The 14,862-nt window shown below is 52.3% G+C and overlaps 1 protein-coding gene across 1 annotated transcript in view; it reads right to left on the bottom strand.

Moving 5' to 3' along the window:
* The window catches only part of SNTG2 (syntrophin gamma 2), a 179,580-nt gene that overhangs the window by 61,582 nt on the left and 103,136 nt on the right, over window positions 1–14,862 (bottom strand). The window contains exon 9 of the mRNA XM_078445075.2: window positions 5,015–5,142. Coding sequence (XP_078301201.1) covers window positions 5,015–5,142 — 128 coding nt within the window. The remainder of the gene's footprint in view (window positions 1–5,014; window positions 5,143–14,862) is intronic.

The following is a 14,862-nucleotide window of genomic DNA, read 5'->3' as shown; positions in this document are numbered from 1 at the left end:
TGGGGAATCCACCACTGGATCCGCGAGGACAGACACAGAGCACTTCTACGTTGGCACATACCATGGGGGAGCGGCCCCCCAGGATCAGAGCCACGGAGCAAGTCCCGGCCACTGGCTCTGTTTACGTTGGGCACGGCTCAGGGTTCGAATCTCCAGGAGGGCACGGCCCGCCATCCCTGGCCGGGGAGGCTGTCCAGCTTCGCACTACACGTTTGATCAACGGGCAGTGTCTGCTCTATGGCAACCCCAGCCCGTGCCAGGAACGGCCACTGGTCAGGTTAGCAGCGGGCGTCACGAGGTGGGGGCGACTCTCCGTGGTTTCCACAGGCTTGTGCAGGCCACCCAGACCTGACCAGAGCTGACCACTGACGCAGGGGTCCCTGCTCCCCGAGGGACGGCCGAGACCCCGCCTTCCAGCCGTGACGCGAAGCTTGTCCCAGGGCCAGTGTGGAGGGAGCAGCACGTCCACGCATGGTGAGGCCGGGGTCTGTGCTTTGGAAAAGTGCACAGAGAAAGCACGGCAGGCTTGTGTGGGCGTTAAAGCCGGTAATCACGGACCAGGAAGACAGGATGAAGGAGCACAGAATTCGCCGCTCGTGCAGGGACCTCACTTGCCTCTTAGGTGGGTGTCGGCTCTGAGGCAGGCTCGTCACCCAGGCTGGGCCAGTGACATACGGAATCATCGGACAGAAGCCCCGGCCGGCACCGCATCAGGACCCCCGCTCTCTGGCGGCCGGGCTTGCCCGGCCGTCCCAGCAGGTCTGAGGCTCAGAAACACGGTTTGTGGGCACCGGCTCCCAGACCTCCGCATACCTGGACCAGCTCCAGGTCTGTAGGGACGCTTCCAGGATGGCATCGTTCTCTTTCAACAAACATGAGCACCCTAACTTTCTACCCCTAAAATGAAACTTCCAGAACCCTTACGGCCAGAGTGCTGGGATGGAGACCAGGGCCCTGGCTGTGAGCACTGCCAGCCGGCCTGCGGGGCACCGGGCTCCCTGTGGGCCCCACGGAGGAAGACAGCACAAGGGTTCTTCACGATCCCCCGAGCAGAGACACGGACGCTGTGCAATGACGAACCTGACTGTGACGATGCCTCTCCCAGGACACGTCTGGCCCGCTCCTTCCCACTGTCCCCTGCCATCTTCCTAGATAAAAATTAAGCCAAGTGATGAGCACAGGAGCCCGACGCAGATCAGACCCCGAGTTCCCGACTGTCCTGCTGACCGCCGACTCCATCCACATCCTTTACAAGCTGCTCCCCTCACCGAGACGCCACGTCCCCCGGGACGCGGGACGTGGTCTCCCAGCTCTGCTCGGCCACACCAGGCCCACAGGCGCCACGAGGCTGCACCCGCACGATTCCCAACCACAGAAAATCTGCTACAGAGGAGTCCATTCCTGGCACGAAACCAACCTTGCGATAGAAATCAGAGTATTTAGCGGGATAATCCTGACAGCCCCGTCACTTCTCAAAATGTTCCCGTCTGCAAACCACCTGGCTCCCGACGTGCTCTTTCTTCTTCTTTTTTAAAGGTTTATTCACTTATTTTCTGGGGGGTGGGAAGGGCAGAGAGAGGGAGAGAGTCCCTAGCAGGCTCCACACTGTCAGCACAGAGCCCGACCTGGACCTTGAGCCCACAAACTCTGAGATCATGACCTGACTCAAGAGTCGGGATGCTTAACCGACTGGCCCCCCGGGTGCCCTGCTCTCGACGAAAGAACACACACTCTGTGCTCTGTCTTCTAACGAAAGGTCGTCTCCCAGAAGAAAAATGGAATCGCTGCAGTGATTAGACACAGTTTCACTCTTACTTTCAGAGACTCAACAGAAGTGAGGCAAAAAGGGCCGAAGCTACAGTTTTGCTCCTTCCTCCTCCTCCCTCCCCACCCCTCCTTCCTCGCTTCCTAGTTTCAGAAACAACTCTGTACTTTTTCTTGGTCATTTTTTAATGTTAATTTATCTTTGAGAGAGAGGCACAGCACAATCAGGGAAGGGGCAGAGAGAGAGGGAGACACAGAATCTGAAGCAGGCTCCAGGCTCCGACCCATCAGCACAGAGCCTGACGTGGGGCTCGAACCCACGAACTGTGAGATCATGACCTGAGCCGAAGTTGGCCACTTAACCGACTGAGCCACGGAGGCGCCCCTACATTTATTCATTTTTGAGAGACAGAGAGAGATAGAGTGTGAACAGGGGAGAGGCAGAGAGAGGGAGACACAGAATCCGAAGAAGGCTCCAGGTTCTGAGCTATCAGCACAGAGCCCCACTCGGGGCTCGAACCCACAGACCGCGAGTTCATGGCCTGAGCTGAAGTCAGATGCTTAATTGACTGAGCCACCCAGGCGCCCCTACATTTATTCATTTTTGAGAGACAGACAGAGATAGAGTGTGAACAGGGGAGAGGCAGAGAGAGAGGGAGACACAGACTCCAAAGCAGCTCCAGGCTCTGAACTATCAGCACAGAGCCCGACGCGGGGCTTGAACCCATGAACCGCAAGATCGTGACCTGAGCCAAAGTCGGATGCTTAACCGACTGAGCCACCCAGGTGCCCCGTCCATACTGTCTTCGAGGCCAGCATTAAACCAGAGGCATGGAGAGGCTGGTCTGAGCAGGACCACGGAGGTCTGTGCCCTGCAAACGAGTCCAGCTGTGCCCAGTGCCTGCAGGACAGACTCAGACTGCCTGACGCTCTTGGTGACATCTCTCAAATCGTGATTTTCTTCCTTCAGGTCAGGCATTCCTCTTCTGCAGAACTTAGGAATTCTGTAATTTCACAAGCCTTCAGGATACTTGAGAGCTCCTTAACCTACAGCGTTAGTTTACGTTACCTGCGCAAGACCTTAGGAGGCAGTGAGGTATTAACATCTTTCCCCACCTACTTGTTTAAACGCACGCCTCGCTGGGTGAAGCCACGGGGCCCTGGAAAGGCAAAGGGAAACCGGCAAAATGTCGATTCCAGGACCCTTCCAGACCCAGGACACTTCCCCACGCACCGTGCGCCTCCCCAGCGGTCTGGCGGCTTGTCCGAGGAGAGCAAGGCTTTCCGGGGCGTATCCAGACCATCTCCGGAAGCCTCCTGGGATGACCCTGGACACTCTGCCTGCACAGTTCCCTTGGTCCTAAAGGCGTCCTCTCTGCCTTTACTTCCAAACCCCAGCACACGCGCCTCGACTCAAACCCGGGTCCTGGAATCCCAAACCGGCGTCCTTTCGAAGGCACCGGGTGAAGCACAACCAAGCATGGACTGAGCCAATCATGTGTTTAGAGGATGCGCCCCTGAGACGTCTCTGGACCCGCACGTGTTGCCCGGGTGACATGGGGCCTTCAACCGACACGTTTTTGTCTCCGGAAGAGTTGAGGGCTGTCTATGGGCTGGTGGCTCTGCGGCCTTTCTGCCGGGACAGGAGACGGGGCGGCACCGAGGCGGCAGCGGGAGCCCTCCCGAACCACGTGTTGTCCATAGGCACAACGTGCTCATCCCAGCGGGCGCCTGCTGGAGGCCCGATGGGTTCGGCTCTCCCGTTGCCAGGAGCACCCGCTTGAACACCCCAGGCAGCGGAGCGGCTGGCAGAACCCAGTCAGGCGGTAGCGTTTTGTCACGCACCCCGCGGACGACACAGGGCACAGCTGTGGCCTGTGGGAAACGAGAGCGCTGGCCTTCCAACCAGAGGCTGGTCCGGGCCGCCCCTTCGTCCCGCGAGACAGCAGGTGCCTGAAGACGTCCAGTGGCCCTGGTTTTCCCAGGGCCTCTTATTCAAACAGGGGGATGGGCAGAGACACACACACACACACACACACACACACACACACACACACACACACACTTTAAGAGGGATCTGTGGCCACGACTGCTGTTAGGCCTGCACATGGCTGTTTACCGACGGGCCTATCTCGGCCTGCCTGCCTACCTACCTACTCCTCTCTGTCGCTCCCTCTACCTACCTACCTTCCCACCTTACTGTCCCCCTACCTACCTACCCACCCACATATCCATCCACGTCTTCCCACCTCCCTACCTTCTCAGGTCTACTGACCTTTTCCAAACGGCCACACACGTAAAACTTAGACTCAGAGCTGGCGTGCACGCGACGGTGTCAAAAGTGCCCTCTCACGGACGTGCACGTTGACTGTGAGAGGCTACGCAAGTAATGTCACTTCATACCGAAAATGAAATGGTAGCCGTTCGTCAAAAGCGCCATCAGACAGACTCCCTCCTTGGCCGAGGGACCAGAGAAGAGAACCTTGGACTCCTCTCTCCCCCACCCACACATGAGCGCGCACGAGGGCACACACCCACAGGCAGGTGCAGGCACGCACGTTTTGTCAAAGATAGTGCTCGATTTGCAAACAGCAAACTCCTCCCTGGCTGGCAGGCCACGGCTCACACAGGTGTCTGCACACCCGTCGTACAACCGAGAGGCAATTCACCAGCACCGTGCCGTCCCTGCCACGGTGGTTAGCCACAGAGGACACGCTATGCCTGGTAAGAGAGCAAAACGCTGAGTCCGCAGAAACAGTTATGGAAACACAACCTTCACACATAAATCTTTGAAATGGATTAATTAACCGAGCTCGGAGACAAGGAGCCTTACTGGACACGGATGCAGGTGTAACCCCTCATTTTATGAACAGTGACAACGAGGCCCACAGACTTTAAATGACTTCTCTGAAATCGTCTGCAACTTGGACACGAATGCACTCTTACTTCCTGTCTAATTCTACCGACACTTACACACGAACATACGGTTTTTCCAGTGATCAACGATTCAGAAGAACTAACACGAATCACCTCACCACGGGAGGACTGTTGCCAACAACAAATCCACTACTGCTCTGGTTACGGTTTCTTTTCAGTGCCTACCTTTCCTCTGACTTGTTACTTATTTATTTCGCAAATGCTCGCTCTACCAGAAGACGTCACACACGCTTGCCTCACGACACACACACTCTGGGGCAGGCGGTGGCTGGGGGGTGTGCCAGCGTCCCGCTTTCCGACGGCGGTCACACACCTGCATTTTCCTGTTCCAGCCTTGCACCTGGAGATTCGGGCCATAGACAGAGGAACGGACAGCGTGTCCAGCCAGCGCTTCTCATACTGTGGTGCGTCAGCTGCGGGCGAGGAAGGCGATGGTGAATCCTGTGCACGATAAGCAAGAAGCAACAGTCACAGAGTCGGTCAGCACCGAATGCAGGGACAGCCACCAGCATCCTGTCCCCTAAAATTCAAAGGAAATACATTTCAACTGTTTAAAAAGCATGTGACAATTTTCTGAAAGATCTGGAAAGAAGTAAGTGCCCTCCCATGTGAATTTAAACTAATTCTCTCTTTTGTTAACAAAACACTGCACAGAAGAGAAAGGTCAAAGGGGAAGCTTCGGGGAGAGAGACTGACGTGGGAAGGGGCGAGTCCAGGAGGCCGAGGGGCTGCGGCCACGCCCACGTCAAACGTTGCAGTGGAGCGCCTCCGGGTCCGGAGACAGAAGGTACACACGCACAGAGGCCGGGTCAGGGGCCACGCTGACTGTCCGGTGGGCGCGAGCACAGTCCCTCCTCCGTGGAGCCTGCAGATCACAGGCAGGTGCGTGGGAAACGCGGAACCCAGGCAAACGGGCTCGTGACCCGACCCCGCGCTGCCGGGTCCGCAGGCGGCAGGATCGGAAGTGGGCTCCAGGCAAGAGGACCCCCAAGTTCCCGTCTGGGTTCTGAGGGAGGGGCCGGTAGCAGCCCGACCCATCCTCCCGTGGAGCCTGCGGCCCAGCATGGAGACGGCAGCCCCGGGCAGGGGTGAGGGCACCTGGCCAGCACGCAGGCTCCCGAGCGCACAGCAGCCCCCGACTCAGCACCACCGGCTCCAAGGGCAAAGGGCCAATTCCCCGAGTTCCCTGCTGTCCAGGTTCCTGTAAGAAATGACAGCTGTGTGGGGGTACCTGGGGGCTCAGTCGGCGGAACGTCCGACTTCGGCTCAGGTCATGATCTCGTGGTCTGTGGGTCCGAGCCCCACGTCGGGCTCTGTGCGGACAGCTCGGAGCCTGGAGCTGCTTCGGATTCTGTGTCTCCCTCTCTCTCTGCCCCTCCCCCGCCCACTCTCTCTCTCTCTGCCCCTCCCCCGCCCTCTCTCTGTCTCTCTCTCTCAAAACCGAATAAACGTTAAAAAGAAAAAAGAGAAAGAAAGCAAGCAGAGCTGCTCAGTCCCTCTAGCTTGCAGGAGCAAGGGGCCGCGTTCCCACAGCGGACCCGAGACGCCGCGGGCTGTGCCAGTCAGCGCCTCGCAACCCGCACAGGTTAAGGCAGGAGTCACGCGCCCACTGCAGGCGACACAAAACGTGCCCTCCCCCGCTTGCTCTGTGACGCGGCCCAAAGCTGCCGAAGAGCTAAAGCGGAAAAGGCCGTCGTGAAACACCGATGTGCAACCAAGCGAGTCCCGGGACGTTTCCTGTTCGCTGCCGCAGTGACCACGCGACGGATTCTGAACGGGTGGGAACCTCGGGAGCCGCTGGGGGCGGCTGGAGGCGCAGCGTCGGGGCAGGTGCGTCAGGGGCGGGCGGCCCCGTGGGGAGGCCCTCACAGACCCTCCCCAGGGCAATCTCTTCCCTCTGGTTCCCCGACGTGCCACACGATGGAGACATCTGAGAAACGCCAGGAAAACCAAGTACTTGTGATACAAGACACAGAAACCGTTTGGGAGTGAGTGAGAGAAGATGAAGTAACGCGCGTCCCGGCGTCTTGCCACGCACGGGCACGGAGAGCCACGCGTGGCACACGGCATGCCAGCGTGCCGGCTCTCCTCAGGCATGCACGCACACGCGTCCACACGGAAGCACGAAAACACCACCTTCACGGTGGAGACACGACCACACCCTACACAACTGGGAAATTCAAAACTGTAAAAAGAGGGAAAAAATTCGGTCCAAACCTCATCACACACTTGGTACATTTCCTGAGGACCTTCTTCCTCTTCTCTTTTTGAAACTTAGTTAGAGCCATACTGCCAATAACCGCGATCGAGGGCACGGAAGAGAACGTTTATGGGTCACACTTGACACAAAGCGGGACTCACCCACAGACCTCGCGCTCGGAGGCAGAGCACCTTCTGTTTAATAGGAACCCGGGTCCTTGAGGGTGATTATGCTCTGTTCTATTTATCCCTTGTGTAGGGAGAGCTTCTCTTGCTCTAACTCCCTTGGAATGAAGTCTGTATCTAAATATAATTTAGCAGTTATCAGCACTTGCTCGAGGAGAACACGGCGTTCGCACGTTTTACAGGATTACTAAGATGCCTGAGGCTTTGTCTGAAGAGCGGCCTGCAGGCTGGCCCGAGACCCTGATGGCCTAGCGGGAACAGGCAACGGCCGTGAGGGGTAAGGACGATTCTGCAGGAACGAGTGTCAGCAGGGGCGGCCCTGAGCGGCGACCCTAGTTCGCCGAGCGCGTGAGCAGGAGCCGAGAGCGAGGGGGAGCGGACCCCCGTTCTCTGCTGCGCCGACCCCGCTAATGGGGGTCTCCATCTCTGCTGTATGCTGAAATACGTCTTTAAGGCATTTTTTTAACTTTTTAAATTTATTTTGAGGGGCGGGGGGGAGAGAATCCCGAGCAGGCTCTGTGCTGTCAGGGCAGAGCTCGATGCGGGGCTCGAACTCATGAACCATGAGATCACGACCTGGGCTGAAATCACGAGTCCAACACTTAACCGACTGAGCCACCCAGGTGCCCCTAAATCATTTTTTTAAAAGAAAAAAAAATATTAGTCATCGTAATACTTTGAATAAGAGATTTGAAAGCAACTTTTCAGGTATTGCTGTCTTCTTCCTACTTTGGATAATTGTGGGCTTTGCAACTCCTTTTGTTTTTACTGAGCAATCTTGAGGCATGAACCACCTACAACATGTACTCATGTAGGAGCACAGTTTGATGAGCTTTGACAAATAGATACACCCCATGCCAGAACCTGAATCACGACACAAGCTAATTCTGCCCCATCCACACCCACACAAACCTTGTCCCCACAAAGTTCCCTGTGGCAGTTTGTAGGCAATTCCTGCCCTCCAGTCACGTCAGTCTGACAGAAGTCAGATCAGCTAGATTAGTTTTGACTCTTAGAACTTCTACAAATAGGACCACACAGGAAGTATATGCACAAGGCTCCATTCAGCAGGAAGTCTGTGAGATGTATCGGCAGAGGATTCATTTTCATCAGTGAGTAGTATTCTACTGTTTGCGTATACCTGCATTTCTCATCCACTCACCTGCTAAAGGAGATCTGGGCTCCTTCCAGTTGGAGGATATTATCAGCACATTTGCTGTGTTATCAGTTAAGTCAGCACTTTGGATGTTGTGCCCGCTTGCGCTGCTGGGGCAAACATCACTTGCTCATGATGTGGTACCCTTTGGGTTTTTTCACAGGTTGTTGACCATTTTTGCACCAGCATCCGTGAGGGTTGTTGTCTGTAACGTTCGTTACTTATAATGCCATCGAAAGGTTCCAGTACCCGTATTATCCTGGCCTCACACAATTAGTGGGATACATTCCATCTTCCTCTATTTCCTGAAAAACTGTGGAGGTCACATGTTATTTCTTTGACAGAATTCACCAATCACAGAATAGTTGAGTTTACAGTCCTAAATAGCTTATCACAGCCCTGCACGTGATCTTGGTGAACGTTCCATATTCACCCTGTAGGCTTGGGGTGTGGTTTCCTGTAAAAGGCAGTTAGGTTCCAGTTGGTTCATAAGGTTGATTATGTCCTTTATGTCCTTACTGATGTTCTGTCTACACGTCATATCAACTTCTGCATAAAGAGCATTAAAATCTCCATAGATGATGAGAGGCTTGTCTAATTCTCATTTCTGCCAGGTTTTGGTATATGTATTTGGAAGCTCTATTACTGGGTGTGTGCCATACTTAAGACTAGAACGTCTTCCTGATGAATTGATTCTTTAATCATAACAAAACACTTCTCTTTGTTTTTTGGACACTCCTTATCTTGAAGACTACTTTGTTAGACGTTAACAAAGCCACCTTTTTTGGTTACTGTTTATAAGATACATATTCTCTACTCTTTTAATCTCTACCCATCTGCATCTTTACATTTAAACAATACTTCCCGTGGTAAGCAGACTTGGGTCTAATTCAGTCTGATAATTTGTTTCAAATGGAACGTTTAGTTCATTTGCATTTAATATAATTCTCGTGTCACGGGTTTAGTTATACATTGCTAATTTGTTATTTGTTCCTCTTGGGTTTTCTCCCAGTTCATTGAACATACTCTTTTAGGGGTTAATTTTTTTCATTATTCTTTTTTATCTCCTCATTGGCTATAGGGATCATAATACACACTCTTAATTTATCAGTGTTTACTCTGAGTCAGTACCGCATCACTTCAAACCTTGTATCTGACACATCCTCCTTCCCATGCCTCCCTTCACCAGTGCCAGGATCTCACAGCAGAGCATCTCAATGTGCTTGGCCCCCACCCTTGGTGCTATTTTTGCTGTCTCTTACGTCCACATACATCACCACCTCCACTTTACTGTGCTATCATTCTGCCCTCTGAACTATCTAACTTCAAAGGAACTTCAGAGAAGGAAGCACAGACATCTTACACACGCACACTCCTCCTGTGGTGCTCCTCACTCCTTGTATATGCACGTCTCCCACTGGCATTCTGTCCTTTCATCTGGAAGACCACCTCTCAGGATTTCCTGTAGTGCAGCCCCCCTGATGGCATTTTCTTAGCTTAGATTTACTTTAAAAAGTCTGTAAGTGCTGATGCGTAGGGGCACTTGTATCCCAATGTTTATAGCAGCACTTTCAACAATAGCCAAATTATGGAAAGCGCCTAAATGTCCATCAGCTGATGAATGGATAAAGAAACTGTGGTTTATATACACGATGGAATACTACGTGGCAATGAGAAAGAATAAAATTTGGCCTTTTGTAGCAACGTGGATGGAACTAGAGAGTGTTGCTAAGTGAAATAAGTCATACAAAGAAGGACAGACTCCATATGTTTTCACTGCTATGTGGATCCTGAGAAACTTAACAGAAGACCATGGGGAAGGGGAAGGAAAAAAAAAAAGAGGTTAGAGAGGGAGGGAGCCAAAACATAAGAGACTCTTATTAAAAACTGAGAACAAACTGAGGGTTGTTGGGGGGTGGGAGGGAAGGGAGGGTGGGTGAGGGGCATTGAGGAGGGCACCGGTTGGGATGAGCACTGGGTGTTGTATGGAAACCAGTTTGACAATAAATTTCATATTTAAAAAAATAAAAAATAAAAAAAAAACTTAAAAAAGTCTGTATCCCTTCATTTTTTTTTTTTTTAATTTTTTTTTCAACGTTTTTTATTTATTTTTGGGACAGAGAGAGACAGAGCATGAACGGGGGAGGGGCAGAGAGAGAGGGAGACACAGAATCGGAAACAGGCTCCAGGCTCCGAGCCATCAGCCCAGAGCCTGACGCGGGGCTCGAACTCACGGACCGCAAGATCGTGACCTGGCTGAAGTCGGACGCTTAACCGACTGCGCCACCCAGGCGCCCCTGTATCCCTTCATTTTTAAAGAATATTATCCCATGCATGTAAAATTCTTAATAAACACTCATTTACATCATTGTACCCGGGTAAGTTATGTCTTTTTAAAATATGGCTGCTGCCTGAATTTCCTCTTTCGGTTTTCGACAGTTTGACTGGAATAGTTTTCTTTGTGTGCGTCAGGCTTCTGATCATCCCCATCCTCATTCTGGGACTCGTCCACCTGATGTGTCCCACACATCACTGGGGCTCATTTGTCAGTCTGTCTCTGTTCTTGAGATGGGCAATTTTCCATTTGTCTCCTGGTCTCTCGAGCAGTCCTACTGCCATCTTCTATCCATGGGAAGACGAACTAGTAGGCATTGGATTCTAATTATTATGCTTCCAGTTCTATGGTTACCATTTGTTCATTTTCTGAAGTTTCAGATTCTTCACTGAGAGTCCCCATCTGTTCAGTCATTACGACCGTATTTTCCTCTAAGGCCTTAAACATATTTGAAAGTGCTGCGTTAAGATCTTTGTCTGCTAAATTCCGTATTTTCACATGGGGTCTATTTCTACTGCTTGCGTGTTTTCTTAGCTTCATATCACTTGTTCTTGTTTGCGTCACTCGTAGTTTCTGGCTGCAGACCAGACGTTATCAACGACACAAGGTAGTGACTACTATGGATTATGTTTTCTTCCAGGGCATTTCTGTTCAGCAGGTAGATCGCTTACCGTAATCACCTTAAACGTAGGGAGTTTTAAACTATGTTGGGGTGGGTTTGCAGAAACCAAAGTGTTTACTAAACCCCTGTAACTTGAAGGGATTCAGCCTCCAGTGCTGTCCAGTCCACACTTGTTTCCAAGGGTTGGTTTTAGAGACTCCGTTACGGCAGCTTTAGGGTTGCCTCTGTGCCTGAGGCGCAGCCCTTCTGAATTCGCAGCTGCGTATCTAGCACAGTTTCTCCGGTTCGGCCGGGATGGAGCCGCAGTGTTACCAGCACGGCTAGACCTCTGGCATCTTTGCTTGTTGTGCCCCTCAGCGCCTTGACGGGGGGGCACGGGGCAGTCTTTCCCTGCGCGCTGGTATCCTGGCATTCGGCCAAGGACTTGTGCAAAACCTACGTAGACACGCTTCCAGCTCCCAACGCCACCTCCTTCCGGGGACCCTGCTGCCCTGCCCCACGGCTTCTAGCTGATCCAGAAGCCCTGCGTCCTTGTCCTTGTCTCCTCGGTGCGCCAGGACCACACGCTGTGTGTGAGTTGCACTGTCACCTTGTGGTGTCCCCTCCGTCACGGCTCACGGTCTTATATGGCCGGCTGCCCAGCACCTGAAAACAAGCACCTTACTTCTATTTAGGGCAGAGGTTAGCACTGCGGGAGACGTGCTGTGTGGGCTTCTTCAAGTGCACTTGGTTCTTCCTGTGCTCACGGATCTTCTTAGAACCCGTGCTGGACGGGAGGCCTGTGCCAACAGCTGCTTTGTCTTGTTTCACACATCCGATGTCTCGTGCAAGGACTTGAAAATGTCACTGTGCATACGAATCATAAAGGGAGTTTGTAAGAGATAAATTCTCAGGCCCCCTTCTTTGAGATTCGTGTTGTACAGGTGCTTAGATATGGCTTTGGAATCTCTGTTACTTTGACACTGCACACGCTTTGACACGCGTCACGAAACACCACTCGCGTGTATCAGGACCAGGCCACGCAAGATGTTGTAGTACCCAAGCACTGTGTCTGTTTCTAGGGAGAAGGGTGTTTAAAAACGTCCATGTTGGTAGGCTGATTAAGCATCATTCAGTGCATAACCTAAATGTAATTTTTAAAACAGAAATATTAACTGTAATTTTAAAATGATTTCAATCTGGGGCGCCTGGGTGGCTCAGTCAGATGAGCGTCTGACTTCGGCTCAGGTCATGATCTCACAGCTCATGTGTTCGAGTCCCGTGTTGGGCTCTGTGCTGACAGCTCAGAGCCTGGAGCCTGCTTCAGATTCTGTGTCCCTCTCTCTCTGCCCCTCCCCTGCTCACACTCTGTCACTCTCTCTCCTTCCCTCAAAAATAAACGTTTAAAAAAAATAAATAAAATGATTTCAATTAAATAATTAAAATGATGGTCGATATTTTCGTACCAGAGCAGAGTGCTGTATAATTCATGCCTGCTCATGGGCTATCTGATGCAGCTCAGGGCCCCCACCGGGGGCTCACAGGTTAGAGTCCATAGCAACCAGCTTCTTGCCACATTTATTTCCATGAAATTAACTAAGTCACTAGAATGGACGGCAAGTGTTTGGTGGCTTTATTGAAGTTCTGGATTTTGGATATTCTGACCTAACATGGAGCCGATGACTACGAGGCAGCCATTCACTGGAGGTTCCTGAGAAGGCGGTATACTAAATTTGTTACGCAGACCACAGACCAAAGACTCCAAATCCAAACCTTTATTTTACGTGGCTCTTTAGAATATGCTTCTACGTGGCGGACTGCAGTGCCTCGGTGTTATCCTTAGAGAAGCTCCAAGATGGGACTTGGATTTCTTTCTAATTTTGATGAATAAAGTAAAGGTAATTTTAATTTTTTTTTTTCAACGTTTTTTATTTATTTTGGGGACAGAGAGAGACAGAGCATGAACGGGGGAGGGGCAGAGAGAGAGGGAGACACAGAATCGGAAACAGGCTCCAGGCTCCGAGCCATCAGCCCAGAGCCCGACGCGGGGCTCGAACTCACGGACCGCGAGATCGTGACCTGGCCGAAGTCGGACGCTTAACCGACTGCGCCACCCAGGCGCCCCAGTAAAGGTAATTTTTAAACCCAGGAAAGACTCAAATGCTAGCAAGCAGCTGAATATTCACCACTTAGTGTTCAATTAATGGCAAGTGTGCTGCACAGCAGACAAAGATGCCTGTGGGTCACAAGTTCATAATTTCGACCTTGATACATCCTGCTGGAGGTACGGGCCCGTTTTTAAATCTAATTTCAGACTGTGACACAACACAACCGTACTTTGGTATTGCACACAGTCACAGGAAGCACCGTGTGGTGCCTTGGGGGAGAGGTGGCCGAAGCTGGACGCCTCGTCACCATGACTTGGTCTGGGAACCCTGCGGGACCTTCACAACCTAGAGGCAATTTAAGAAGACGGGTTTCAGTGAGAAGTCCCAATTACCCCTACACTTAAAATCTGTGAAATGGACGTGACATTCACGGCCTCATGTGGTCACTGGGTGAAACCCCTAGGGGTTGCCAAGGGTATCTCAGCCACACCCGGAAAGCCAAGGGCAGGTGGGGTGCACCTGGAGGGGACAGTCCCCTCCCTCGGCCTCCTGCCCTCCCCGTACCTCCCTGAAGAGACAGACTTTGAAAATACTCCTTGCCTTAGTAAAATACTCTGACCTTGTGTCATAACATTAGTGCTTTTAGAAGTGAAATTGATTAGAACAAAATGTACGTAAGACTTTTACAAACACTTCTTTTCTTGCGGAAAACAAGACACATGTCACCTATATACCCCTAAATAACGAAAAAAAAAAAAAACCCAGAAGCCTCACATCCTCCGCACACACTGTGTTTCCCCTACGAGGAAGACCCCACGGTGGGTATGAAGCCCGGATACCAGCGCGGAATTTTAAATCTGAACTCTTAACAGTTAAGAACCTTGAGACACTACTTTCTCAGCATCAGAGATTCAGCGAGGGGAGGCGAGCCGAGCGGCGGAAAAGCCAGACTGAACTGTCACCTCTGAGCTCCCGGCAGGGCTCTGAGGGAGTTTCTTAAAGGAAAGAATGTTTCCATAATCGCGTAATTAACTCTGCTGTCAGCATGTAATTTAAGGTGAGTACGCGACGTGTCTGATGACGAACTATTTTGACTGCAGCGTCACGGGCCCTTCTCAACACTGTTCACGCCCGATGCTCTCGTCTTTCTTACTTTAAAAACCCGTAATCACGTTGGCACAGGGCGGGCTTGACACTCATCTCAGGGACAGGCTTGGTGACTCTGCTCTGTCTCTAGTGTCATGTTTCCTTCAGCTTTCGGGTGGTGACTTTGCTTCCAGAACTCTTCTCTTTGCGGGCTGGCCTCCGCAGTGTGCTACTTCCCAGGCCACCCGCGTGCACTCGCATGCACACGCGCACCCACATACACCCACACCCACGCACACGCCTCCCCACACATGCACCCCGGCATGCACACCCACACTTGCACGCCTGCCTGTACACGCCCACACGCACGCACACATGCACCCACGTACACCCACATGCACGCACCCGCACACCCACACATGCACGTCCGCACACACCCACACCCACCCGTGCACACCGCACACGGGCTTGGGGGTTGGTTTGGGGCACA

This window comes from Panthera onca, chromosome A3, assembly GCF_046562875.1.
Source record: "Panthera onca isolate mPanOnc1 chromosome A3, mPanOnc1 haplotype 2, whole genome shotgun sequence".
In the NCBI taxonomy this organism is placed as follows: Eukaryota; Metazoa; Chordata; class Mammalia; order Carnivora; family Felidae; genus Panthera; species Panthera onca.
This window is presented reverse-complemented; position numbering and strand designations above follow the sequence as displayed.